Raw genomic sequence first — 27,401 nt, 5'->3', positions numbered from 1 at the left:
GCAGAGGGCAGTTCTGTTTTCCTTCTGTGTTGTGTGAAACGTGAAGCCAACAGGCTGGCGCTCTGGAGCTGGGTGGGGGCAAGCGGGTGTCAGTGGGAGAGGCCATGGCCTCTGTGGCACCCACATAGAGATGTCATGCTAGGCTGTCCTCTGAGGCAGGGACCTCTAGCACACAGCAGATGGGCTGAGGCTCTTCAATGCCAAACATATGGGAAGAACACACCTGTACATGGTTAAGTTTCTTTCCAACGCGTGTATTCCAACCAATACTTTCTGTTCTTATGGAGACTGAATCCTCACTAGAGGGGTCAAGCGGCACCCTCAGTCATTCTTAACCTCTTCTCCAGCTCTGGGTGGATTCAGAAGGAGCAGGGGTAGCATCTCCCACCAATCAGGCACTTATTGAATGAACATGGACCAGGCCAGAAAGCACATTTATCACAAATACCTTAATGGGCAGCTTCCAATTATATGCATTCATGGATGGAAAGCATGCTTCAGAGAATACAAAATTCATGTTTTATTCGGCTTTTTTTTTTTTTTTGGCAATGGATTTCTCTTCCTGATCATATCTTGCATAAACTAGTATTAAAGTGGATTTGCATTCTCAGAGCACAAGCTGGAGGGGGTTAGGTGGGAGGCATGTCAGTCTCGACTTTAAAAATTGTCCAGAGGTTATGACAAGATGGATCAAACTGGACTGAGGTGGCTGCTGTAATTATCAGTAGTCAAGATCATCATAATCAAACCAGCCTTGAACATATAAACTTCCTTTGGGGACTGCTCATATTACAGATGTCACCCCTTATAATCTCTTTGTTTTACAGAGGAGTAAATCGAGATGGAGAACTCAAAGGTGTCTTAGGCACTGTCTCTGGGGCTAGTGTCTTCATGGCATTTCTTTTAAGAGGTCAGAAGATACTGGTAAACTCTAGGTGGCAATAGGATGGGGGTGGGATGGAAGCAGAGACTGCTAAAGAGGAGGAGAAGATCTCGATGGGAAAAGATACAGGCGATACAGTGACCCACTCTAAAACTCATGTGCCACAGCAGTCGGAGGCACAGGCTTTAGCTGCACGGTGGTGATCAAGGGAGGAAGGCCCTCAAGTGCCAGGAAAACTCTCAAGCCAGAGTAGGGCCTGTATGGAAACGCTGTGTTCCTCTCCCCAGGGGCAAGGGGTGGAGGCCTGGGTTTAAGGGACAAGGAAAATATGTCAAGTTCCCCTTCCCTAACCGGCATCCCTTCCAGGGCTAAGATGCGTCTCAGAGTTCTTTGTCAGCCTCCCGGAGGAAAGGGGAAAACCCCGTGGGAGTCCAGCGAGGTATTGCCCCTTGCCAGGTAGAGGGAGGAGACCGCCACCGGTGGTGAGCCGAGACCCTCCCAGCCGCGTGCCTCCGGGCGGGGGGAAGGGAGGGAGGGCGGGAGGGAGAGAGAGGCCCCGCGGGGCGGGGCCGGGGGCGGGGCCGCAGGGCACCCAATCCCCTTCTTTCCCCGCCCCCTCCCCGCCCCCAGACCCCTTTCCACCAACCGAGCTCCGCGGTGGGCGGAGCCTGTCACGGCCGTCGCCCTGGGTGCGATTTTTTTCCCCCTTCTCTTCCTCCCTTTCTTTTTTTTTTTTTTTCCCTTTCCTTTTTTTGTGAATGAAAAAAGGAGGTCGTGAGCGGTCCCCGGGACTGCAGCGCTAGGCGTCTTCGCGGCCGCGCCTTCGGAGCGGGCCGGGCGCGTAGCGGCGGCGGCCTCGCCCCTCTCCTCAACTGCGCGTCGCTTCCAGCCTCCGCAGCCAGAGGACCCGCGGCGGCGGCGCGGCCCAGCCGCCCGAGGTCTGAGCGGCCGCGCACAGCCCACTCCGGCGTGCCTCCATGACATTGGGCGCCCGGGGCGCGGGGAGATGCTGATCCGGAAGAGGCAATGGCTGCAGTGCCGCGCGCGCGGCCGCTCCCGGCCCGCCGTCCGGCCTGGGCTGCTCTGTCAGAGTTTCTGATCTAGCGCGACCCGGGCCCGGAGCCTGTAGCAGCAGCAGCAGCAGCAGCAGCAGCAGCAGCAGCAGCAGCGCGGCGGCGCCGGCATCGTCCTAACTTGCACGCGCGGAGTGACCCCCAGACATTTCACTAAAATGAGCGTGCTTAGCAGGAAGAGATGTGTTCCTTACACTAGAAATTACCCCGTCACATGTAGTGGTGTAAGTAAATGATTAATTTCTGTTATGGCCGGGTTGCCAGCTACCTGGAAACGCGCCGCTTCGCCCTCCTGTGCCCTCCCGGCCCTATCTGCTTCCCTTCTGACATTCCCTCCGCTCCCCTTCTCCGCTTCGGTATAGCTTTGGCTGTTGGGGTCTCGGGGGGCGTGGGACTAACCTTTTCCGGGCTTTTCTAGGGAAAGGCGGATGACTTGATTGCCTTGGCGTGTCGTGGCCTTCCCCTCTCCCCATTTTTAAAATAAATTATTTTTATTTCGTGTGTGTGTGCAGAGCAGCGTGTCAGGAAAAAAGGTCCAGAGTGGTGGAAATGTTTCTGTTAAAAACCAATGGAATTTGGATGTTTTGCTCGCCGTTCCGGACATGTTTCTTTCAACCCAACTCCATTGCAGTCTGTGCATCAGAGTTCTGGCAAACTATGGGAGAGATGCTTAGCGTTGTTTGTTGATGTCTGAGTAGGCTTTTTCTTGTGTTTAGGTTTGCATTTTTTTGTTAATACGATCATTCAAGATCCCTTTGAGTCTTGCTGCCCATTGGATCTGCAGGAGGGATTCATCTCCCCACCTTTCCCAATATTACAATGTCAGCAACCCACTGGCAGCCTCTTTTAATTCCAAGGCCACCCTCTCTGGTCTTCTCTTCCCGATTCTCCCTTCGTAACCATCCTCCTCGATTTTTACCTTCATTTTCAGGATATTCCTCCCTTTTGCATTTTGTAAGATGCAGGATGTGGGATATTGGTTGCTAGGAGACAAGCCAGGCTCCCAGGGAGATTCTGTTGTTTCCTTGACAACCAGACTAGGGCAGCTACAGATGAACAAGCCTCCTATCAGCTGTGGGAGGGAAAGGGGGGCTTTTCTGGGCTCTGCAAAGAGTGTGTGTAGGGGTGTGGGGGTGGGACTGGGAGCCGCTGAGGGTTGTAGCTAATCTGAGCACACCTTGCCTTTTGGCCTGGCCTGAGTACAAAGATCTAGGAGAACAGTGGATAGGAGGCTGTTTGTGGAGAGAGGGACAGGGATCATGGGACAGGGTGGGGAGGGAGTATCTATGTGATTCTGGGATCACTGAAGGAGAGGAATGAATTGGGGGTTGTGATACCCAGGGCTGGATGGCAAGGAAGCCATAGTTTATGGTGGTTAGTCTAGAGGCTCGGAAAGAATGAGGATGTGGAAAAGTCTAGAGTCATTGAAGGAGAGTGCCAGGGAAACGGAAATTGAGAAGCTCATTGAATGGGTTGTATCATCATACATCAGCAATGGTACAGTAAAGTAGCAATATTCTAGAGCAAAAAAATTACATTACTGGTGGCTTTGGCATGCTGTCTCCAGTGCAGGATCCACCTTTAAGACGGGCCTGATTCGACTAAGAGTTTTGTCTGCTGGCTTAATTGGGCCAGTCTGTATCTTAAAAAGAGATAGAATTACATATATAGATATGTAATCTAGCATTATATAATACCAGATTACATAAGAAGACAAATACCTCCTTTCTGCCCAGACTCTCTTGGAACGAATTCACCACGATTTGGGAAACTTTCTTCCAAAGCCCTCATACCCATTTTCCAGAAGGGCAGACTGATGCCTAGAGAAGTGAAGTGATTTGCCCTTTCCTGGGTATGAAGTTTCCTAGAAATGAAGTCCCGCAGTCAGGACAGGGGTGGAGTGGGTGAAAATGGTAAAAATAAGGAGGAGGTCCAAGGACAAGCAGGGGAAGGCTGCAGAGCAGCTGAAGAAGGGATGAGGAGAGGCTGTCCAGCCTGAGTAGCACCCAGCAGGTCTGCTGTCTAAACTCACAGCAGTGTTCCTCTCCTACTTGTTGGTTGGCTGTCCCCTACTTAAACCTCGAGGTGCATGAGGTGTGCAGGGGTATTTTAATCATAAACTCTCTGATTTTGAACTTGCATTGCTCTGCTGGTGTTCTGGCATCCTCCTCGCCTTCCAGATGCTCCTGAATTGAAGAACTGATGCCCCTCTTCCATGCCTCCCCATCCCCCCTTCTGCTTACACACCCACATGCCATTAGAACCTAAATTTGAGAAGGAAGTTCTATGGGCTAGTGGGTTTTAGTCTCCTACAGCTAATCGTATTTGTATTTGGGATTTGGTCAGTTTTGTTCTTCAATTTATAGAACAGAAACTACAGCCCGGATGATTCCTTCCCAGTTGTCTGACTTGAGACCAGGAACCATCAAAGTGGGGTTCCTGGTCCTCAGCTCAGGAGAGAGCAGGGCGGAGGCAAGGTGGTGGTTAGAATAATGGCTGCCCCTGAGGAGGATGAGGTGGGTAGAGGAGGCAGGAGGAATCCTGCTGTGGAGAGCGGGGAGGGACTGCATGGAGACCCCTTGTTGTTTAGAGTCCAGTTCCTGTAAAATTCCAAGAAGGCGGGGGTGCTTGTCTCATTGAAAAGTCCTTGCTGCACTTTTTGCTTAGGTTGCTGAGATGTATCTACTCGCGCAAATCCCAGTTGCCATCGTTACTTGGATATTTCAGTTCTGCATTCCTGCAGGCTGGCATCCAGTTACAGCCCGGCAGGAATGGAGCTGCTTTGTTGCTGCTGGTGGCCTTGCTCTCTTGCTGGATGGCTCAGCAGTGAGGGCACCTGGACTGCCTCCAGGACTCTTATGAGCTCAGCCTTCCTTGGCCTAGGAAGGAGTCCTCCAGTGTGCTCCAGCCCCCGGCTGACTTCGTGCACCCAGGGACTGTGAGCAGGCCAGTGACCTAGGTGAAACTGAGTTTCCTAATAATGCCTGCCTTGCCCAACCCCATCCCCCTCCCCTCTCCCCTTTCCCCTTTCAGGAGAGTAGATACCACTGGGCGACTGCCACCCAAAACCCCCTAAGCCCTCAAGCTGAGGGGCCCTTCCTGGTGACAGCTTTTAAACACTGATATGACACTTCGACTACCAAAGGGCATTCTGTTTGTTAATTTGAGCCATCCCTCTCTGTGGGTGGATAAGCCCTCCCCCTGTGCCCAACACAGAAGGAAACCGAGGCAAGCATTTGCTTGGACATTCCGGTCCAAGTTTCTGGTCCTCTGCGTCTCCCAGCAGTCCCATCACCCATGCAGCCAACTGAGCGAGCACCCTTCCAGGAGCGCCAGCTGTCTGGGGGCTTCCAGCCTGAGAGCCCTCCTCTCTAGGAATGGGAAGTGTGGAAGGGGGCGTATCTCCCTTTCCCTGAGGCTGCCTGCAGGTGCTTTCAGGGCACACCTGAGTACGGGTGGCCAGGCCCCCTGACCATGGAGTATACAGTCACAGGCCCATGTTTATCCCCTCTGCCATCTCAAAACTGGGCCTGCAGCCGTGCGAGCCATCCAGGCAACATGACAGGCCCAGAGGAGGGGACGGGAGGCCCACGGGCTGCCCAGGTGCGTCCAGGAGCCTCTCCAACCCAGAGGGACTGGGAAGAAAAACTCTGGCATCTCCCTGAAAGAGGCTGAGGACTAGCATTGAAGGGGAGCCACAGACAAGCCAGGGTTTGAAAATCTACCACCAGGGAGGGAGACAGGCAAAAGTGGAGGCCAGGAGAGCTGCCACCCAGCTTTGACAAGTCCATTAAATTTTAAAGTGGCCCTACCCTCAGGCATGCTGGGAAGGGGTGGGGACCTGGCCGGGACTCTGCTTCTCTCAGCTGTTTGTTGTTCTGCTGCCTAGAGGAGGAGAGCGGATGATGAGTGCGCTTCCCAGGCGGACTCTCCTCTTCCTGGGAGAGTGGGGACAGGCCCGAGGCAGGTTCTGCCTAGGGTTCTCTCACAGGCCTCCCCCAGCCAGGAGCCCAGTGGGAGGATGGTGGCAACAGGAGGCAGACCAGTGGTTGATGTGGTGGAACCACTCCTCTCGGCCTGAATGGGCCCCCCGTTTCTTAGGCCCCACAGAACTATTGCCCAGATGGCTGCCTGCTCCTTTCTCTCCCTCTCTGCTCAAATGCTGGCATAGGGGCCGGTCCCGGCTGAGGAGAGCCGCTGGCCCTGGCCCTCAGGGGGCTGGTGTGTGGAGCCACCTTGACCACTATGCTCCTGTTCCTCAGGTCCCAATTAATGGATTCTGACATGGATTATGAAAGGCCAAACGTAGAGACCATCAAGTGCGTTGTGGTGGGAGACAACGCGGTGGGCAAGACCAGACTCATCTGTGCCCGGGCCTGCAATGCCACGCTCACCCAGTACCAGCTGCTTGCCACCCATGTGCCCACGGTTTGGGCCATCGACCAGTATCGGGTGTGCCAGGAGGTAAGGCTGCAAGGCCACTTGGCTGGGGGTCCCACCCTGCGTATCTGGGCTTCTTCCCAAACCATGGCTCAGTGTCTCCAAACTCGGCCGGGCCTGTGCTCAGCTCACGGAGGCCCCCGGGGATGGGGTGGAGGCAGCTGAAGAGGAAGGAGCCCCTGGAGAAAGGTCTGAGGTGAGCCCACCCCAGCGAAGGGATCCTTAACCATCTGGGGTTTGCCTGGCCGGGCTGGTGCCTAAGACCCAAGCTTTGCCTGGGACGCAGCATCTTGTATAATCACAGCCCCCAGTAATGGGGAGCACTGAGGGGAGGGAGGCGTTGGAGAGCTGAGGGCAGAGAGGAAGAGAGAAGCTGTCGGCCAAGACCAAAATCAGAGGCTTGTTATTTGCAGGTAAAGCTGGGAACGGGGCAGGCCCCCTGAGCTCCCTTCCACACCATGACAGTCGGCCCTCTTAGAGTCCCTTCCCGGCTGGCCGGCTTAGAGGCCGCTCTTGCCATTGAGTCTGCAGAGGTGGCCCCTGGATATAGTGCTGGGCAGGACACACAGACAGAGGTATTAGCTCTGTCCCTCCACCCCCATTCTGTCTGGGACCCTCAGGGCTGAGTTGGCACCAGCCTGAGCTGACTTGTGGGGGGCCCCTAGAACTATTGCCCTCGATTCCCACTCCTCTCCCCTGGCCCACCCCACAGGTGCTGGAACGCTCCAGAGATGTGGTAGATGATGTCAGCGTCTCCCTCCGCCTCTGGGACACCTTTGGAGACCACCACAAAGACCGCCGCTTTGCTTATGGGAGGTAGGTAAGGCCTCTGGTTGCCTACAGGAAGCCAAGTGGGTAGGTCCCTCTGCTTTCCTAAGGAGGGAGCAACACTGTGGAATTTAACCTGGGAGGAGGGAGCAGAGAAAACAGCATGGCAAACCCTCACAGGGGAGGCAGCCCGGGGTGGTGGAAGGAGCTGGGTTTGGAGTCAGGAGGCCAGGTTAGACTCTAAGCCTGCTACCTATCAGCTCTGTGACTATGAGCAATTAGGGGAGCTGTTCTAAATGATTTTCTCAGCCATGGTTTGTGAAATGGTAATTTCTAAACTGTAAGATAGCTGTGAGGTCAAAACGAGGGTTTTTGAAAGCTTTCAAATGCTACATTAGAAGTGCTGTCATAATGCATTCTGTGTAAAGTCATGTGAGCAGATACATATGACAGATGTGGGACTGTAGCATAGCGGTGGGGTGGGTATGTGTGTTCTCCCTTTTTCCAGGAGCAGGTAACCTACCACTAGCTTTCTCTGCCCATAACCTCACTCTGCCGCCCCCAGATCCGATGTGGTGGTTCTGTGCTTCTCCATTGCCAACCCCAATTCCCTCCACCATGTCAAGACCATGTGGTACCCAGAAATCAAGCACTTCTGCCCCCGAGCACCTGTCATCTTGGTGGGCTGCCAGCTGGACCTGCGCTATGCTGACCTGGAGGCCGTCAATAGGGCCAGGCGACCCTTGGCTAGGTGAGGGGTGTGGGTGCCCAGGGAGGGGGAAGAGGAAGACAGAGGGAGGGGGTGCATCTCCATGGCTCCCTGTTCAGCTCTGATGGAATCCACTCAGCCTCACACCTTACCCTCCGTTTGAAGCAAGCCATACAGGGGGCCAGAAAGAGTTCCCATTCATTCATTCATTCATTCATCCATCCATTCATTTATTCATTCATCTCTTATACCTTGTGTGGGTAATACTGGGCTAAGCACTATGGGAGAGAAGGTGAAAAAGAGGTAGTCTTTGCATGAAAGGGGCTTATGATCATGCTGAGAGATGAACTCGATGTTTGAACATGTTAAAAACCAATGTGGAACATTGTGTGCTCATTGCCAGAAGTTTCTGGCAGCGGGTGGGACGGGGGCTCTGGCAGAAATACGGAAGCCTTCCTGCAAGAAGAGGGGATTGGAAGGGGACTTGAAGGACTAGTAAGATTTGACTAGACAGAGGAGGAAAGGGCAGGAGTGGGGCAGAGACAGATCTTGAGCAGAGAATCTCCAGCCCCCTGGAGAACAGGCAGGCTCTGGAGAGCTGCCTCTCCCTGCCCCGCCCCTCCTCTCTTCCCCCACCAACATGTTTAGTTTTCCTTCTTGAACCTCCCAGGCCCATCAAGCCCAATGAGATCCTTCCCCCAGAGAAGGGTCGGGAGGTAGCCAAGGAGCTGGGCATCCCCTACTACGAGACCAGCGTGGTGGCCCAGTTCGGCATCAAGGACGTCTTTGACAACGCCATCCGCGCCGCACTCATCTCCCGCCGGCACCTGCAGTTCTGGAAATCCCACCTCCGCAATGTGCAGCGGCCTCTGCTGCAGGCGCCCTTCTTGCCTCCCAAGCCGCCTCCCCCCATCATCGTGGTGCCAGATCCCCCCTCCAGCAGCGAGGAGTGCCCCGCCCACCTCCTGGAGGACCCGCTGTGCGCGGATGTCATACTGGTGCTGCAGGAGCGGGTGCGCATCTTTGCCCACAAGATCTACCTCTCCACCTCCTCCTCCAAGTTCTACGACCTGTTCCTCATGGACCTGAGTGAGGGGGAGCTGGGGGGCCCCTCGGGGCCAGGGGGCCCCCGCCCAGAGGACCACCGGGGTCACCCTGATCACCACTACCACCATCACCACCACCACCACCATGGCCGGGACTTTCTGCTTCGGGCGGCCAGCTTTGACGTATGCGAGAGCGTGGAGGAGGGCGGGGGCTCGGGTCCTGCTGGGCTCCGCGCCTCAACCAGCGATGGGATCTTGCGGGGCAATGGAACAGGGTATCTGCCAGGGAGGGGTCGAGTACTGTCTTCCTGGAGCCGAGCTTTTGTGAGCATCCAGGAGGAGATGGCTGAAGATCCTCTGACCTACAAATCCCGGCTGATGGTGGTGGTAAAAATGGACAACTCCATCCAGCCGGGGCCCTTCCGGGCTGTTCTCAAGTACCTGTACACCGGGGAGCTGGATGAGAACGAGCGGGACCTCATGCACATCGCCCACATTGCTGAACTGCTTGAGGTCTTTGATTTACGCATGATGGTGGCCAACATTCTCAACAATGAGGCCTTCATGAACCAAGAGATCACTAAGGCCTTCCATGTCCGTCGGACCAACCGGGTTAAGGAGTGCTTGGCAAAGGGCACCTTCTCAGGTACGGATTGTGCTTAGGAACTGACTGCCAGAAGGCAGGGAAGTTCCCTCCAGTTTGCCTTCTCAAGAGTCCAGGTTGGTCTGATTAGCATTCTGAGTCATTCGTCTCAGCTGCTGATGTCCTGGAGATGTGGTGGCTCTGCTCCTGAAGCCTAGTCCCCCAAGCCTGAGAGCTTAGCCTGGTCACGTAGCACTCCACAGCCGTGGCTTCGGAAGGAAGTGGGTTGTCTGGGCACGGTGGCAATCTTTGGGGTTGGTTGTCCCACATTCTTTCACCACATCCTCACGTGATGCCTCTTCTCCTCCTGGACAGATGTGACTTTCATCCTGGATGATGGCACCATCAGCGCCCATAAGCCCCTGTTGATTTCCAGCTGTGACTGGATGGCTGCCATGTTTGGGGGGCCATTTGTGGAGAGTTCCACCAGGGAGGTAAGGCCAGGATGGGACTGGGTGGGAGGGAGAGCCAGACCTACACACTTTGCACCTGAGGCAGCTGCTATTTATTGGTACTTTCTTCGGCACCGACTGTGTGCTTGCTAACCACTGAGTGACCAACTCCAGAGACGTTTGTGATGAGATGGTTCCCATAGCCAAGGATTTTACGATATATTAGGGAATTATAGTAACATCTTCACTCTATGGTTTAGAAGGCACTTTTGATACATTATCTCCTGTATCACCTCACACATATGGCATAGTGTTCCCACTTTATAGGGAAAGTGAGGCCCTTGAGGAGTTCAGCGTCTGGTACAAAGTTACGTAAGTAGAAAGGAGAGGTTCGGACTTCGAGACTTCCAATTCCTTGGCTCTATACATTGTATTTTGCTTTCTCCCTAACACATGTGAACCAACTGGAAAAAGTTCTGTGTATCCTAAAATGAATCCATTATTTTTTTTAAGGTTTATTTTTTTATTTTTGAGAGAGAAGAGGGAGAGAGCATGTGTGTGAGAGAGCAGGGGAGGGGCAGAGAGAGAGGGGGACAGAGAAACTGAAGCAGGCTCCGTCTTGACAGCAGAGAGCCCATGTGGGGCTCGAACTCACAAACGGTGAGATCATGACCTGAGCCAAAGTTGGACGCTTAACCGACTCAGCCACCCAGGCGCCCCTTCTCTATTTTCTTTAAGCTCCCGTACCGTTAATTGTCCATCACTCAGCCTCGCAGTTAACAAGGTACAAGTTTGTGCAACTGCACAAGGTTCGGAGTATCCACACAGTTTTCTAGACTGGTCTGGGATTTCTTTCAAGTGTGGGGACCGGGTCTTGCACTTGCGCCAAATCGTCCCCACCCCACCCCACCCCCCATCCACACTGGTCCCTCAGTAGAGCTCACCAAACACTTGAGCGAAAGACTGCACTAGGACTAACACAGCATAGCGTCCTGTGACACAGAATAGGAATTTCTTAACATTTCTGGGAAGGAAGCCCTTCCGGAAGGCTAAGTGGAAGGATTGAGATGTGAGTTGGTCTCTGACCCTTGAAGCGTGAGTGGGATTGGCTTCTGTGAGTGTGAGACCAGGCGCTCCCCGGAGCCCCAGGGGCGGCCAGCCCTGCGCACTTCTGGGTACCATAGAAGCAGCTTCAAAGCTCCAGACGATTTGCACGCCGCCTGGGGAGACTTGTGCCTGATGAGAAAGCAGTTTTTGTTGCAGCACTGCTCTGAAGAGATCCCAGGGGCCCAAAGCAGCCTCTTCAGGCAGCCAGAGAGAAGCCGATCCCGCTCGCACTGCCCTCTGCAAGGCCAGGAGGGGCTGGGGTGTGGGTTCAGGTGAAAGGGAGGATTCCTTCAAACACCTTCCAAGCCAGCATGGCTTTGGAAGCATGCCAGTGAGAATCTAGGTCCCGTTAAAAGCTGTCAGAGCTCTGCTCACTGGTGCTGTCAGCACATGGGCTCTGTGCAGGGTTTTGCTCTGGGATGCAGGCCTTTGAGGGCTTCCCGAGTCGGTACAGGGGCAGCAGCGGGATGGCTGGCCAGCCTGGGGGAGCCCGGCCCGTGTGGGCCATGGCCTTTTGAGTTTCTCAGACCTGAGTTCCTCCTTCCCAAAAGCTGGACCTCACTGAGGCTCTCTGTCTTCCTTCCCCCTGCAGGTGGTGTTTCCTTACACGAGCAAGAGCTGCATGAGGGCAGTGCTGGAATACCTCTACACGGGCATGTTCACCTCCAGTCCCGACCTGGACGACATGAAGCTCATCATCTTGGCCAACCGCCTCTGCCTGCCACACTTGGTTGCCCTCACAGGTACGCGAGGATCTCCCTGGGGGAGAAGCCAGGGAAACCCCCAGAAGTCATTATTTTTTCTCTCGCCTGTCTCCTCCCAAGGGACAGGCTGCTAGCACCAAGGGAATGTGTTTACACCCAGTGAAATAAGTCGATGCGTATTGGGGTTTGGAGAGGACACAGATGTAAAGAAGTGAGAGAGACATGCTTGGTGGTGTCACATTGTAGGCTCTCCGCGAAGGGTTTTGGGCCCAACCGTCTTGTCTCCAGCAGATGACAGCGCCTGGTGTTCTCCCAGCTGGGTCTCACTCTGGCAAGCTCAAGTCAAGAGGAATAGAACGCAGTTCCTCACTCCCCATCCCCTCTTGGGTCCTTCTCCTCCTCTGCCTTCTTTCTTTTCTCTTCTCTTCCTTCTTCTCTTCCTCCTCCTTCTCTTCCACCTTCGCTTTCTGGTTCTTCTCCCAGAAACAGACAATAAACATTGACCTGCCTAGTTCCTTGAAAGACCATGAGAGCTCAGCTTTTAGAAAAGGCCAAATGCAGAGGTCCTCGGGATGGAGCAGGGCCTGAGGCAACAGGGACACTGAGCAGCAGGCTGTTGGGGGCCCAGGGGCTGCAGGACAGGAATGGTCCAGATGAAGGGGGTCTGGGGCCAGTGATGCAAGCAGGCAGAAGTCTCCCGTTGAGGTTGGAACTGGCATTTGTGCTGTGTTGGTGTTGGTGCCTGTGCTGGTGTTGATATCGGGGTTCACGTTCTTGGGCAGGTCAGGGGGCAGAGAGCAGGGCCTAAGATATTGAGCTGAGACTAAGGGAAGGACCTAGCATTGGAGCTGCTGGGGCACTGTACAGGTGATGAAGACTGGGACTTACAGATGAGGAAAACGGCAAAACTGTGATGAGAAATTAGTTATAAATAAGATGGGGCTTGGTCGTAGGGAGAAGGAAGAAATCGTCGATCAGAATTGGAATGTTAGGGGCGCCTGGGTGGCTCAGTCGGTTAAGCGTCCGACTTCGGCTCAGGTCATGATCTCGCGGTTCGTGAGTTCGAGCCCCACATCGGGCTCTGTGCTGACAGTTCAGAGCCTAGAGCCTGCTTCAGATTCTGTGTCTCCCTCTCTCTCTGCCCCTCCCCTGCTCATGGTCTGTCTCTCTCTGTCTCTCAATGATAAATAAACGTTAAAAAAAAAAAAAAAAAAGAATTGGAATGTTAGTTGGAAGCCTAGTTGGAGACACAGAGGGCTTTCGGGTGGGGAGCAAGAGAGAGGCTTCTAAAGATCACAGCTGAAACAGTAAGTCCACCAGGACTCCCTGTGAAAAGAGGTGTGGTCTTCACAGAGCACAGACAGCTCCCGAACTCTTGGACCGAGTAATTCAACTTTTTTGAAAGACTATCTCCAAAGAAATGACCCAAAGGCAAAATACGTATAAAGATATTTCTGTAAGTTTGCCTTATCATGGTGGGCAATCAGAAACAAGTGAGCCATCAAAAATGTTACACTGCACTGTCACATGGAAAGGCTTGTAGAAAATACCGTTGAATGACTCGTCCTGGGAAATGGCCCATAAACACTACAAAACATACAAGCATGTGTTGTGTATGTACCTTGTCACGGATTAGCAGCAAGTGTTGAGCGTGGTACAGTTGGTGATGCTTTATGTTTCATGAGGTATGCTTTCTATGAAGTTATTAATTCAAGCTTAAAACTTCTTATTGTTCAGTGTAACATAAATACATGAACTATATGTTTAGCTTCATGAATTATTATAGACTCAAATGACCCATATCAGGAGCTAGGCCCTTGCCAGCCACAGCAGAAGCCCCCTGCCTGTCCACCCGAGTGCCGGGTCCTTCTCCCTCCTCAGGAGTAACACTTTACCTATTAGTCTTTTGTAGGGTATTTTTTATGGCCTCACTGCCTTACTCTTCATAGTTTTATCTTCTAAGTGTGCACCCTTAAACACTATAGCATGGTCTTATTTTTTATATGCCTTTTAAGTTTCTTCTAATCTAAAGGTTCCTTGTCCATGATTTTTTTCCCCCCTTGCAACTTATCTATTGGGAAAAGCCCACTGATGTTCTAGAAAATCTAGATTTCACTGATTGGTCATTGGTTCTAGAGGCTAGATTAGATTCGTATTCAATTTTCTTTTGCTAAAACTACTTCATAGGTTGTTTTTTGTTTTGTTTGTCTGTTTGTTTGTTAAGATTTTATCTTTAAGTAATCTCTACACCCAATGTGGCGTTCGAACTCACAACCCCAAGATCAAGAGTCACATGCTCCACTGACTGAGCCAGCCAGGTGCCCCATTTCTGTTTCTCATCAAGAAGCTTTCTCTCTTTTTGCGATGTTAGCAGCCACTGAGTGTCAATGGGTCCGCTGACTTATTAGGTGTTGTGAAATGGTAATATTCCAATTCAGGCATTCCTTCTTTATCTGTTGGAATCCTTCTAAAAGGAGAGAAGCTTCCCTCCTACTTTTTGTTTACCGAGTAGTATGGTTTCATACAGGAGGGGCAGGTGTATGCTTGACTGTTTCCTCTTCACTGACCAGATTTCAAGATACATTTGGTTCCCATCACCTTTGGAGAGTGCCCCGTTAGTTTTTATTTTTAAGGATTACTACCAACTTTTAGATTTGAATGTACTTGATCGGTTTCAAATAATTGCAGTTACTTTATTAACGCTAAAGTACTGCACCGCACCTTTTGCCAGCAGGGATCTCTTCAAGTTGGCATCGGAGTGAGCTTTCTGGTTATGTGGAATGACAAGATGTTCCAGGTTCGTTTTGTACATTTCCTGCCCTGGACCTGGAATCAGCCATTTCTCTAAGAAGTCTGCTTCTTATAGGAAATGGTATTTCCAGGCTATAATCTGTGCATGAGGGATGCCCATTACCAATGTATCATTTCGAGCTCTTGTTTCTAGGTTTTTTCATGGACTGAGCTGGGAAGTATATTTTAAAGATACCTCATGAGTCTATACTGATACAGTTAAACTTCAGGATTAAGAGTGTTTACTTTTTCAATGTAAATGTTTTAACATAAAATGTAAGGTTAGTACACAATTTGTTCTAAAATCTAAATTAATACAAACACTTAGGTTTAATCCATAGTTCTAATTTGTAGTTCTTGGCAAAAGAGAGAACTCTGAGATTTACTGCCGTCTCCCGTCCGTGTCAATGGCTGGTTCCACTGGGGGCTTTTACCCTACATATATCAGACTACTGGGTGCGACATACGTAGTTTGAACAATTCTCTTACATGATCCTGACATTCACCTTCACTCCCCATCCCCACTGCACTGGGAAAGTCTTGCTGTAATCCCAATTTCCTCACTGGTGGGAGCAGACTTAAATTGGCTATGGCCTTTCTCGGCCTGTTGGGACTTCCACCTGGCCTCATCTCTCTTTGCCCTGCAGTGGGATCCCTGCTGGGGGGTATAAATGAGTACAAATCCATTCATGTGGTTCTTCGGCTAATTCCTGGCTGTGTGTGTCACAGAGCAGTACACAGTGACCGGGCTGATGGAAGCAACTCAGATGATGGTGGACATTGATGGAGATGTCCTTGTGTTCCTCGAACTGGCTCAGGTATGATGGCTGGGGAAGGGATCTCTCCAACATTCTTGACTCTGGGCTCTGTATGCTCATTGGCAGCGACTGGGGAAGCCTGGGAGGCGGTGGGCAGGAAGGGAGCCCATTTTTAGACTTGGTTCCCTGATTCGGCAGAGCCCGTCTCATCCTTCCTGCAAGAGGATACACTCTGACATGCCGAGAGGAGAGGCTGGCCATGGCGGGAAGGGACTGAGGCATCGTGCAACCATAAGGCAGGGGAAGGAAGCCTAGTCTCGCGTGTAGACATGGTTTCAGCCTGCCTTCGGTCATTGAGGACCCTTCCTCTAATATTAGCTGCCCACCTCCTCATCCCCAAGCAAACAAGCGAAATCTCCCACTTCGGCCCTCTGAGTGTAGGAATTCTACCACCAGAAGTTAGTTGATGAAGTTGGAGTTGCGGCTCTGAGGCATTTAGACGCAGCTGGGAAGGTCAGCTCTCTAAGCCTGGGTGTCTACACCTTAGTGCAGACTGCTTTGGTCCCTGACGGGAGGAGGGGGGCATCTCTGGGGTGGGATCTAAGGAGGACGGACACGGTAGGAAGGCACCACACACAGCTGTGGATGTCCTGGATGCTGGGGACAGGACAGAGGTGACGTGATGGTGGTGGTGGTGCCAAAGAGCAAAGTAAATGTTTTCTTACACTTTTGCGTGGGTTTGCCTCTCGAGATGGGCCCTTTACAACTGCAGGGCCATTGCCTGTCTACACCAAAGCTGTGGCTCTGAAGACAGCACTAGGTGTCTGTGCAGACCCTGCCCTGGGGTTCCAGCACAGATGCTCTCCTGTTTGTCCCCAGTTCCACTGTGCGTACCAGTTGGCCGACTGGTGTCTTCACCACATCTGCACCAATTACAACAACGTGTGCCGCAAGTTCCCGCGAGACATGAAGGCCATGTCCCCAGGTGAGCATCTCCCGCAGGACCTTTGCTCCACCCATCTGCTGAAGGGGCTTCAACCTGGGTCCAGATCTCTGACTCGACCTGAGGGCATCTGATGGCTGCCCAAGATCCTTGGGCTGAACTTGACCTTGCAGGTGGGGAGCAGCATGCAAAGGTGTATCCAGCCAAGCAGAGGGAAGCCCAGGCAAAGGGCAGGGCAGCTGGGGACGTCGAGTGATTCACTTAACTTCTCTGGGCTTCTATTTCTCACGAGTACAAAGAGGGTGTTGGACTTTCGGTGGTTTTCAGACTTGGGTTTTTTTGTGTGTTTTTTAGTTGTTTTGGCATTTTGGTATTTCAGACTTGATTTTTTTTTCTTCCAGAGTTGGTATTTTTCAGACAAGACTCCACAATAAGAAATGCATTTTATGTTGGGAGCTGGTACACATATAAAAAACTATACAAATTGTTTTTAAATGCTGCTCATGACCCACCACGTTGATTTCACAACCTAGAAAGGGCACAGCTTAGACAACACAGGTCCTGGTATCCTCTGAGGTCCCTGCGGTCCTACCTCTGCTTAATGAATGTCTCGAAGTCCTGGTGCCCGAAAGGAATTGCCCGAGCCCCGGGGAGAGATGTTTTGGCCTCCCCAGGTTCCTGCCAGCCATTTCTTCAGGTCTCCACGGGGCACCCTCCACGCTGTGGTGCCCTCCTCCCTGCTGCCAGGCTGTCCCTGCACCCTCCCGTCCTCCTACCCTTGGTCTCTCCTTTGCACCCTTGTGGCATTTTCTGTGTAGGGCACAGCTCCAGCCACATCACTGCCCTGGTCTAAACCTTGCATGCCCCCTCACGCCTTCCAGGATCAGTCCGAACCCCTCAGCCTAGCCTTTCCTTTAAAGGCTGACCCTCTTTGTACTCCTGCAGCCCTCCCTCCCGATGCTTCCCTCAGAACCCAGCTCCACCAACTACCTGTGCCATGCCCAGCACCCTGCTGCCCTCCTCCCTCCTCGTGCTCCGTCCCAGCCTAGTTCATTGCCAGGGCATGTGAAGCCCATCTGGGTGTGCCCTCTGCCTTTAAAGTGCAGCATAGTGGAAGGACCTTTTCCCAATGCTGTCGGCCCCACTGCTGGCATTCACTTTCTTCAGGAAGCCCTGCACCTGCACCGGGGGCTCTGAAGGCAGGGCTGATATCCGGATGGGGGCCGCTGCAAGTCCCCATGGCAGTGTGGGGGCCACCGCGGGCATCCCTTGGACACCCTCCATGCCCCAGCCCCCCTCTCTCCCCTTCTCCTGCCCTCTAACTATGGCCCTAATGTTCTGCTCCAGAAAACCAGGAGTATTTTGAGAAGCACCGGTGGCCGCCTGTCTGGTACCTAAAGGAAGAAGATCACTACCAGCGGGCACGGAAGGAACGTGAGAAGGAGGACTATCTCCACCTGAAACGGCAGCCCAAGCGGCGGTGGCTGTTCTGGAACAGTCCGTCCTCACCGTCCTCTTCTGCGGCCTCCTCGTCGTCCCCATCTTCCTCCTCGGCTGTGGTCTGAGATGCTGCCACCCTCTCCTGATCCCGCTGCTGTTCTCCCCACTCGCCTTCGCCCCTCTGCTCTTCTGCATCGCCCCCTCCACCTCCCAGGGACAAGGGGACCCGCATAACCAGGACCCTAAGGGCAGGGCTGTTCTCACCAGCCAACACAGCTCAGCAAGAGAGGAGGGGGGCCTTGTGGATCAGGACAGGGACCCCTGCGGGGGTCCCCAGTTCCAAAGCAGGGCAGGAGGCGGACGATTGCTGGGAGGTGGGGAGCAGGGAAGGAATGGAGAGCTCTGGCATCTGACTCTGGGTTGGAGAACGCTGGCACCCGAGCGAAACTCTCCCGGCCATGAGGCTATGTGTCTTGGTCTGCGGAGGCGGCCCCCTCCCAGGACGCGGCAGCGCGCAGGGAAGGTCCTGTCTCTCTTGGCCACTTTTTTCCATCAATGGACCTGAGGGTTGCAGATGTTTTGTGGGCATTTCCACACGGCGCCTACTCAGATCCTCACTGGAGAAGTCAGGGTAGAAATTAAGCCTCCAGCCCAACTCCAGGCTTCCACATCCTGGGGTGCAGCTGCCGAGGCCACAGGTGGAAGGCTTGCACTCTGCAGCCATCCCGCCCTCCCTAGGCGGTAGGCGTCTGGGCCTGATAAAGGATGGCAGAGACTGTTCAGAGCTTCAGGCCTCGGAGCCGTGCCTCTTGGTGCAGTGGGAAACCTCTCCCTCCCCCATCCCTCCCCACTCAGATCCTGAGGTGGAAACCAAAGGAAACAGCTGGGACGGGGGAGAGGAGAACGTGGGTGGTGGGGTCTGGGCGCAGCAACCCCAGGCTCTCCTGGGCTCCTCCTCCTGCCTCTGGTTAGCATGGCTTCTTAGCACGGTGGGGCCAAATTAGCAAAAACAAAAAAACAAACAAACCCCCAAACAACAACAAAATCACCACCAACCAAAACACTTTAGCCTCTCTATTCCCTCAAAGGAAGAAAAATACAAGAAGATCCTGTATAGCTTACGCACAGGGGCCTCCATGTTTGATGACATAGAAGTTTAGGTTGTGGAATTGATTCAGTGCCTGTCAGGCAAGGACTTGTCACCGGCTGTGACTGAGGATGCCCTGGCCCTGCAGGCTTGCTCAGAGGACAGCAAAAGTTCTGACTTAACATGCTGGGATTGAGGCTTCAGGGGCAGGGGCGGGGTGGTCTCAGGGCTCAAACGTGGCATTGGACCCCTACTTTGCCCATCTTGAGAATCAGTTATCCCCCTCGACTTCAGAGAGTGACTTCACAGGATGTGAATGTGTTGGGGGTTAAAGGTCAGGGGAAAGGACACCAACTTGGAGAATAGGAGTCCCTGTAATGAGCACAGGACATAACCTCACTTAGCGGTGGTTTGGGGTAAAAGGGAAGGAGGAGGCAAAGCAAGGTCAGTCCCAGGAAGAGAGGGACAAGACTGGAGGATTGTGGGGGTTAAGACAGCAGCTTGCAGCTCCATGGGGAAAAGCTGGGCCACAATTGACCTCTCCCTATTTCGTGATCCTGACCCATATTTCACCCCCACACCATTTTTAGACTTAAAAGTCAGAGTCCCGCTGATGATGGGTGGAACCCTGGGGTGGGCTCCACCAGCAAGACCCTGGCTTTAGGTCTGGGATCAAGCAAACCCAGAAACCGAGGAAAAGTCTGCAACAGCTTTGTGGTGCCAAGACCTAGAGATCTGATGGTAAGTCATCAGAAGAAGCAGGACGTGGCAGGTCTGGAGTGGCCATGACCTCTGTTGTCTGAGCTGCAGACTTCTCCAGAACTGTGGCTGCCTCCCCTTCTCTAGGCTGGCTGGCTGGCAAGCCAGACCTGTGCTCCTGCCTGCTGAGTTCTCACCCTTGGCTTCAGGGCGAGGTTGACTTGATGAGCCAACGAGCAGGGGCAGGAGGGAGTGTGCAAGGGGGGTGCAACTCTGCACCTTGGCTCTTGGAGAAGGGAGCCAGAGGTGGGGCCCAGGGCCTCCCAGGAACTCTTGATGAGAGGGAGGACAGAGACCTCACGTCCAAGGGGAGGGGAAATGGGTGTCTGCGAGCTTGCAGGGCTGAGCAGTGTGGCCCACTGATGAGGATGCAGGAAGGCCAAGGGGAGGGAAAGTCAGGGTGGCCCAGGAGGTGCAGGAAGCCCACAGCAGAGGAGCCACAGGACCACCCCAGCAACCAGGGTGGGCTCACCCCTCAGGGACCCGCTGCCTCTTCCTAGCTGCTCTGTGGGAACCCAGCAGGCCCAGGGGCAAGCCAGAGATGCCACCTGGGGAGGCTTGGGGGAGCCAGACCAGGGCTAGTGTCCTCCCAGGGGGAAGGGAGGGAGGAGGGGCTTAATTCCAGTCCCCCGGGAGACAGGAAGGGCAAGTCACAAGAACACACACCCCTGTACTTGTGTCACTCAAAGCTGCTTTAGTGGAGACTGGGAGGGTGGGGGAGAAAAAACACACACACCTCTTTTTATATAAGGTTTCATATTTAATTTGGTCATGAATTCATAAATACATGAGTATTTTGTACCTAATGGCCTTCCTTGTATTGTTTGATATTGTCCAACAACCTCTTCAAAGGTGGCACCTTCCCCTGGAGAGAAGCACGAAAGAACACCAATCACTAATGAAACACGTATCAAGTGCCTATTGAGCGCCAAGTGCCATTTGGACTGGATCGGCTTCGTCCTCTGACGCAGCTTACCTTAAATGAGTAAGCATGACAAACACTGATGAGGCTAATCCTTTGGATGGGCGCTCAAGTCCTCTTGGGAAAGGGACAGGTGAGCTGAACCTTGACTGACAAAAATTCCTGGCTCCTCCTGAAGATACAGTGCCCCACACAGAAGGGACAGCAGAGGCAGGAAACACTCGCGTCTTCCAGGAAAGGGAAGGGACAGGGCGGGGCCTCTGGAACGAAGTGGGAGAGAGACAAACAGCAAGGCTGTGAGGGTTGTGCCCCCACAGAACTCTACTAGAACACCGAGACCCTGGAAGTGCCCAGACGTTCAGGCGATTCCAGTTTGGGTCCAGCCATACCAGTCTGGGGACACACAGACCTTTGAGATGGAAAAAACCAAGAGCCCCAAGCATGACCTCTATAACATTATCCCGCCATGACTGGAATATAGATATGCTGGAAGGACTGGAGAAGGAAAATGGGGCTGAAGGGTTACTCCTGTGACCTGCAGTGACACATGACATAGAACCTATTTGCCACTCAGATCTAACCCATCCCCCGCCCCCACCCCATCCATAGGTGAGAAGGAGGCCCACGCCTGACTGCCCTCAGTATGTTTGGGAGCACCCAAACACAGGGCTGCATGTGGATACCACTTCCCCTCACTCTCCTTACTTGGAAACATCTGCCTAGAAATAACATAAATACTCATACAGCCACAAAATTATCATGTTGAAAAGAGTGGGCACTTTAGAAGTTTATGGTCGTCTAATCCTGGAAAGCGCTAACTGGGTATGAGGGAGCACCGAACCCACCAGTGCCATCCCTAGAAGTGGGCTTTTTCATCTTCCCCCTTTGTATTCCTCCTCATTTCACGGTGGCCTCCTCCCATTCAGGTGACTTGGGTAATCCAACTAATGAGTACATTTCAAAAGGTTCTTCATGCTCATATAAATCTATACAAAAATATAAAAACGGAAGATACACATCTTGTAGCCTTAATAGTTACACATAAGTAAATGCACACATCCGACATGACTGCATCTTACAATATAATAAATGCAAGTAAAACGTGCAACGCTGTTAGGAGGACAAAGTGCCACGAATTGAAAAGAATGCCACCCTAAAACAACGCGCAGTGCACATGCCAACTTGAGCAGGCATTCCTTGGAGATACTGCAGGTTCGCTTCCAGACCACCCGGATAAAGCAACAATCACAATAAAGCTAGTCAAATGAATTATTTGGTTTCCCAGTGCATCCAAAGTTATGTCTACACTATACTGTAGTCTATTGAAATGTGCAATAGCATTATGTCCAAAACGATGTATTCATTAAAAAATACCTTATTGCTAAAAAATGCTAACCATCATCCACGCTTCCAGCGAGTCATAATCTTTTTGCCGGTGGAGGGTCTTGTCCCTATGTCAGTGGCTGCCGACTGATCAGGGCGGTAGTTGCTGAAGGTCGGGGTGGCTGCGGCAATTCCTGAAAATAATACAATGAAATCTGCCGTGTTGATCGAGTCTTCCGATTTCCCTGCAGCCCGCGATGCTGTTTCATAGCACTTTACTCACAACAAAACTTCTTTCAAAATTAGAGTCAAGCCTCTCCAACCCTGCCGCTGCTCTATCGACTGAGTTTATGTCATGTTCTGACCCCTCTGTTGTCATTTCAAGCATCTTCACAGCATCTCCACCAGGAGTAGCTCCCACCTCAACAAACCATAGTCTTTGCTCATCCGGAAGGAGTAACTCCTCATCCGTTCAAGTCTGCTCACGAGACGGCGGCAATTCAGTGCCATATCCAGGCTCCTCTTCCAGTCCCGGCTCTCTCGCCGTTCCCCCCGACACACACCCACAGACACCTCCGCCACCACAGTCCGGAAGCCCTCATGGCCCTCCATGGGGGCTGCGATCGAATTCTTCCAAACTTCTGTTCATGTTGCTATTTTGACCTCTTCCCGTGAGTCACGAATGATCTTAATGGCACCTAGAATGGTGACTCCTTTCCAGAAGGTTTCAATTTACTTTGCCCAGATCCATCAGAGGAATCCCTGTCTGCGGCAGCCATAGCCTTACAACATGCATTTCTTAAATAATAAGACTTGAAAGTTGAAATGACTCCTGACCCATGGGCTGCAGAATGGATGCTGTGTGAGCAAGCACAAAGACCACGTTCACCTCATCGTCCATCTCCATCAGCGCTCATGGGTGACCCGTGCACTGTCAGCGAGCAGTGGACTTACAACACTCAGCAGAAGTGTGGTCATTCAGGCTTTGTTGTTCCATGTATAGAGCACAGGCACAGTGGATGGATTTAGCATCATCCTTATGGGCCCTCGGCCTTCCAGAATAGTAAATGAGCACTGGCTTCACTTGAAGTCACCAGCTGCCTGTCTTTTGAAGCTTTGAAGCCAGGCATTGACTTTGCCTCTGTAGCTGTGAAAGTCCTAGGTGGCATCTTCTTCCAACAGAGGCTGCTTCACTACGTTGTAAACCTGTTGTTCAGTGTCGCCGTCCTCATGAATTATCTGAGCCGGATCTTCTGGAGAACCTGCGGCAGCTTCCACATCAGCTCCTGCTGCTTCGCCTTGCACCTTGATGTCACGGAGACAGCTTCTGTCCTCAGACCTCGTCAACTAACCTCTGCCAGCCTCAAAAGTTTCTCCTGCAGCTTCCTCACCTCTCTCAGCCTTCACGGAATTGAAGAGAGTCAGGGCGTGCTGGATTAGGCTTTGGTTTAACAGAATGTTGTGGCTGGTTTGATCTTCTATGCAGACCACCCACATTTTCTCAGTAACAGCAACAGGGCTGTTTCACTTTCTTATCATTCATGTGTTCACCGGAAAGCACTTTTAATTTCCTTCAAGAACTTTTCCTTTGCATTCACAACCTGGCTAACTGCTCGGTGCGAGAGGCCCAGCTTTTGGTCTATCTCAGCTTTCGACGTGCCTTCCTCACTAAGCTTAATTAATCATTTCTAGCTTTTGATTTATTTTTTTTTTATTTTTATTTTTTTTAATTTTTTTTTTCAACGTTTATCTATTTTTGGGACAGAGAGAGACAGAGCATGAACGGGGGAGGGGCAGAGAGAGAGGGAGACACAGAATCGGAAACAGGCTCCAGGCTCCGAGCCATCATCAGCCCAGAGCCCGACGCGGGGCTCGAACTCCCGGACCGCGAGATCGTGACCTGGCTGAAGTCGGACGCCCAACCGACTGCGCCACCCAGGCGCCCCATCTAGCTTTTGATTTAAAGTGAGAGACATGTGACTGATACTTTCACTTCAACACTTAGAGGTCATTTTGGGGTTATTAATTGGCCTAATTTCAATAATGTTGTAAGTCAGGGAATATGGAGGTTCAAGGAGAGGAAGACAGATTGGGGAAAGGCTAGCTGGTGGACCAGTCAGAAGACACACACCATTTACTAATCGAGTTCACAATCTTATATGGGTGCAATTCATGGCACCCCAAAATAATTACAGTAATAACATCAAACATTACTGATCGTAGATCACTATAACAAAATTAGTAATAATGAAAAGGTTTTAAGTATTGCAAGAGTTATCAAAATGTGACCCAGAGATACAAAGTCAGAAAATGCTGTTGAAAAACTGGTACCAATAGACTTGCTCAACTCAGGGTTGCCACAAAACTTCAGTTTGTAAAAAATGAAATATCTTTGAAGTGCAATAAAGGGAAACATGGTAGAATAAGGTATGCCTATAACTATAATCCACATAGAATCTTACTGTACACATTACCACAGTTCACTTATCACACTCAACATTTCATAAAAATTATTCCAAGCACATTGAAAAAGTTCTAGAATATTCCAAGAGCTGTATGGTTTGTTTGTTTTAATTTAAATTTTAGTTAGCATACAGTGCAATATTGGTTTCAGGAGAATTCTTTTTTTTTTTTTTTCTGAAATTTATTGACAAATTGGTTTCCATACAACACCCAGTGCTCATCCCAAAAGGTGCCCTCCTCAATACCCATCACCCACCCTCTCCTCCCTCCCACCCCCCATCAACCCTCAGTTTGTTCTCAGTTTTTAACGGTCTCTTACGCTTTGGCTCTCTCCCATTCTAACCTCTTTTTTTTTTTTTTTCCTTCCCCTCCCCCATGGGTTCCTGTTAAGATTCTCAGGATCCACATAAGAGTGAAACCATATGGTATCTGTCTTTCTCTGTATGGCTTATTTCACTTAGCATCACACTCTCCAGTTCCATCCACGTTGCTACAAAAGGCCATATTTCATTTTTTCTCATTGCCACGTAATATTCCATTGTGTATATAAACCACAATTTCTTTATCCATTCATCAGTTGATGGACATTTAGGCTCTTTCCATAATTTGGCTATTGTTGAGAGTGCTGCTATGAACATTGGGGTACAAGTGGCCCTATGCATCAGTGCTCCTGTATCCCTTGGATAAATTCCTAGCAGTGCTATTGCTGGGTCATAGGGTAGGTCTATTTTTAATTTTCTGAGGAACCTCCACACTGCTTTTAGAATTCAATGATTCATCGCTTCCATACAACACCCAGTGCTCATCACAACAAGTGCATTCCTTAGTACCCATCATCCATATAGCCTATCTTCCACTCCCCTCCCCTCCATCAACCCTTAGTTTGTTCTCTATCATTAAGAGTCTCTTGTGGGGACACCTGGGTGGTCCAGTTGGTTAAGCATCCAACTCTTAATTTCGACTCAGATCATGATCTCACAGCCTGTGGATTAGAGCCCCAAGTTGGGCTTTGTGCTGGGCTCTGTGCTGATGGTGCAGAGCCTACTTGGGATTCTCTCTCTCTTTCTCTCTGCTCTTCTCCTGCTGGTGAACATGCACTAGCCTGCTTTCTCTCTCTCTGTCTCAAAAATAAATAAACATTTTAAAAAGAGTCTCTTGTGAAGAGCTGTATGCTTTTGAATTAGAATTTCTTCAAGTATTCAAGTACACCTGTCACTAACAGATGTATTCATCAAGTATCTGCTCTTTCTTCCAGGCTGGTGTCCACTTATACTTCCCCTTCAAGTAGAAAAGGCAAAAAGGGAAGCTCAGATTCTTAAAAAGAGTCTTTCCACTCAGGACACAGCAGAGCCTGTCCCGCCTTCTTCATAGATGCACTTTCTGGGGCCTACCAGGCAGTCCTGGATTCTCTGCAGTAGGGTGTTTATTGAAACATCCTGCCTGGTTTTGTTGAGCCAGGTCACCAGCATTTCATACAAGGCACCCTGCATGCCTAAAGTAAGAGCCCTGGCCGCAGGGATCTCATTGTCCTGGAGGTCCATCTGCCGCATGAGTAGGTTCCAGGAATTAAAGAACACAAGTTTGCAAAGTCATCATAGATGAGTTTCAGCCTAGGTTGGGTGAAAGCCACAGAGACAGTGAGTTGGGACACATTTCAGAAAGGACAGATGATATGCAGTCAAGCCTAGACCCAGGAGTGGAACCTAATGAGCTCCCCCTGCTGGTGAGCCTGCTGTTCTGCATTCCTTATGGGCATCCCATCAGCAGAAAATCAGGCCACACTGCCTGGGCCTCACCTGAGCAGGAGGCCCTGGGGGAGTCAAGGTCAACAGATAATTCTGCCCTAAGGCAGGGCTGATTGCCCATCTGGGAGGATAGATGGGTTATGGAGTGAGAAAGCAGAATGTGGTAAGAGTCAGAGGGTAGGACAGCCTGTGGGAGCAACAGGTCCTCAAAGGAGGGAAACTACATGGATCGTGAGAGGGAGGTCCCAGGACTGCCCCGGCACCTGTGCACAGAGCTGACACCACACTCTGAACCTGTGCTAAAGGACGCTCAGCACCCCTGCCTGACACCTTCCATGCTCCAGAGTGCAGGGCTGTAGGGTGAAGGTGTTTCACAAGCACGAGGAAGGACATGGCTCAGCACGGCCAACCGGCCTGGGGCTGGTCCCAATGGGCCAGGTGCCCTCATACAGCCAGCCCAGAGCCCCCAGGCCACTTTAGAGAGCCAGGGTCAGTGCAGGACAGATGAGGCCTGAATCCACCCAGGACCTTATTGTGGGCAGCAAGCAGATCCTGATAGTCTCATGCCAACGGGTCCTGGAGAAACTAACTCACTCTGTGCACTTAGGGTCCACTTCACAGCCTAGAAGACAGGGGGCATTCACCTTAGCAGAGGGGAGGGCCCTCTCTGCCTCATCTCTCTCCACAAGGATGGTGGGGGGACATGGTATGGGCTGGGGGCCTCAGACACTGAACAAGGAGCCCCTGGGACCTGTGACAGGGAGGGGGCATTCCAACTCTGGGGAACCCTTAGGGAGGGGAGAGAAAAGGGGGGGAGGGATGAAGTGAAAATAAACACAAAATCTCTGTTGGGTTCTGCTCTGACCAAAGCTGTATAAGCCCCCAACCCTTTCCTCCTGACTCTTGTCACTCATTCAAGATACTGACCACCTCTCTGTCCCAGCTGGGGGCCCTGAAGACCTGAGGAACCAGCTTGCCATCCTGGACATGGTCAGGGAACCCAAGACAGGGCTGGTGGTGGGCAGCCTCAGGCCAGTGGTCACTGGCTCCCCATGGGCCAGGTACTGGACTCTTGATTGACACACTTGAGGTTGCTCCTGAGGGTGCAGGGACTGTCCTGGACCATCCCATCGGGCACCTGAGTACAGGCACAGGGAGGGATCTGCAAGGGAAGGCTGGAAAGCTGAGGAGGAAGGGGAAGCAAGCTCCAGGGGCCCAGTGTCCCTGACAAGAGAGTGGGGGAAGAACAGCCTGGAGGGCCGGGTCCCCTCACTCCCCCTGTTTGGGTGGGGAGGGATCTGGGCCTGTGCGCTTCAATCCCTAGGGCCCTGTTAAGTGTTCAGAGTTGCACCTTCAGGAAGGAGCTGGGCTTCCTTTCAAGACCTACACGGAGCTTCCCTGGGCTG

The 27,401-nt window shown here is 51.9% G+C and overlaps 1 protein-coding gene and 1 long non-coding RNA gene across 4 annotated transcripts in view; one reads left to right on the top strand and one right to left on the bottom strand.

Moving 5' to 3' along the window:
- The first annotated feature begins 1,546 nt into the window (after nt 1-1,546).
- Nucleotides 1,547-20,348, top strand: RHOBTB2 (Rho related BTB domain containing 2). Its single transcript, XM_043561621.1, has 10 exons — nt 1,547-2,180; nt 6,219-6,420; nt 7,109-7,212; nt 7,730-7,915; nt 8,544-9,565; nt 9,878-9,996; nt 11,654-11,804; nt 15,285-15,373; nt 16,193-16,298; nt 17,604-20,348. The coding sequence occupies exons 2-10, from the start codon at nt 6,229-6,231 to the stop codon at nt 17,819-17,821; spliced, it is 2,187 nt and encodes a 728-aa protein (XP_043417556.1). The 5' UTR covers nt 1,547-2,180; nt 6,219-6,228; the 3' UTR covers nt 17,822-20,348.
- Nucleotides 20,290-27,401, bottom strand: part of LOC122472264 — a 58,816-nt gene continuing 51,704 nt past the window's right edge. For 2 of the 3 annotated variants that reach the window (XR_006294395.1, XR_006294396.1), the window contains exon 3: nt 20,290-20,724. This is a non-coding gene — a long non-coding RNA (uncharacterized LOC122472264). The remainder of the gene's footprint in view (nt 20,725-27,401) is intronic. The other variant, XR_006294394.1, reaches the window with a different exon arrangement.

Source organism: Prionailurus bengalensis, chromosome B1, assembly GCF_016509475.1.
Source record: "Prionailurus bengalensis isolate Pbe53 chromosome B1, Fcat_Pben_1.1_paternal_pri, whole genome shotgun sequence".
Lineage (NCBI taxonomy): Eukaryota > Metazoa > Chordata > Mammalia > Carnivora > Felidae > Prionailurus > Prionailurus bengalensis.
Note: the sequence above shows the minus strand (reverse complement) of the source record. Positions and strands in the feature narration are given on the sequence as shown.

Excerpts from the sequence above, each read along its gene's own strand:
- RHOBTB2 (XM_043561621.1), top strand. The coding sequence starts at position 6,229 with ATGGATTCTGACATGGATTATGAAAGGCCAAACGTAGAGACCATCAAG. Across the intron at positions 7,916-8,543 it reads GCCAGGCGACCCTTGGCTAG|GCCCATCAAGCCCAATGAGA; the intron begins GTGAGGGGTGTG and ends TGAACCTCCCAG. Across the intron at positions 9,997-11,653 it reads TGGAGAGTTCCACCAGGGAG|GTGGTGTTTCCTTACACGAG; the intron begins GTAAGGCCAGGA and ends TTCCCCCTGCAG.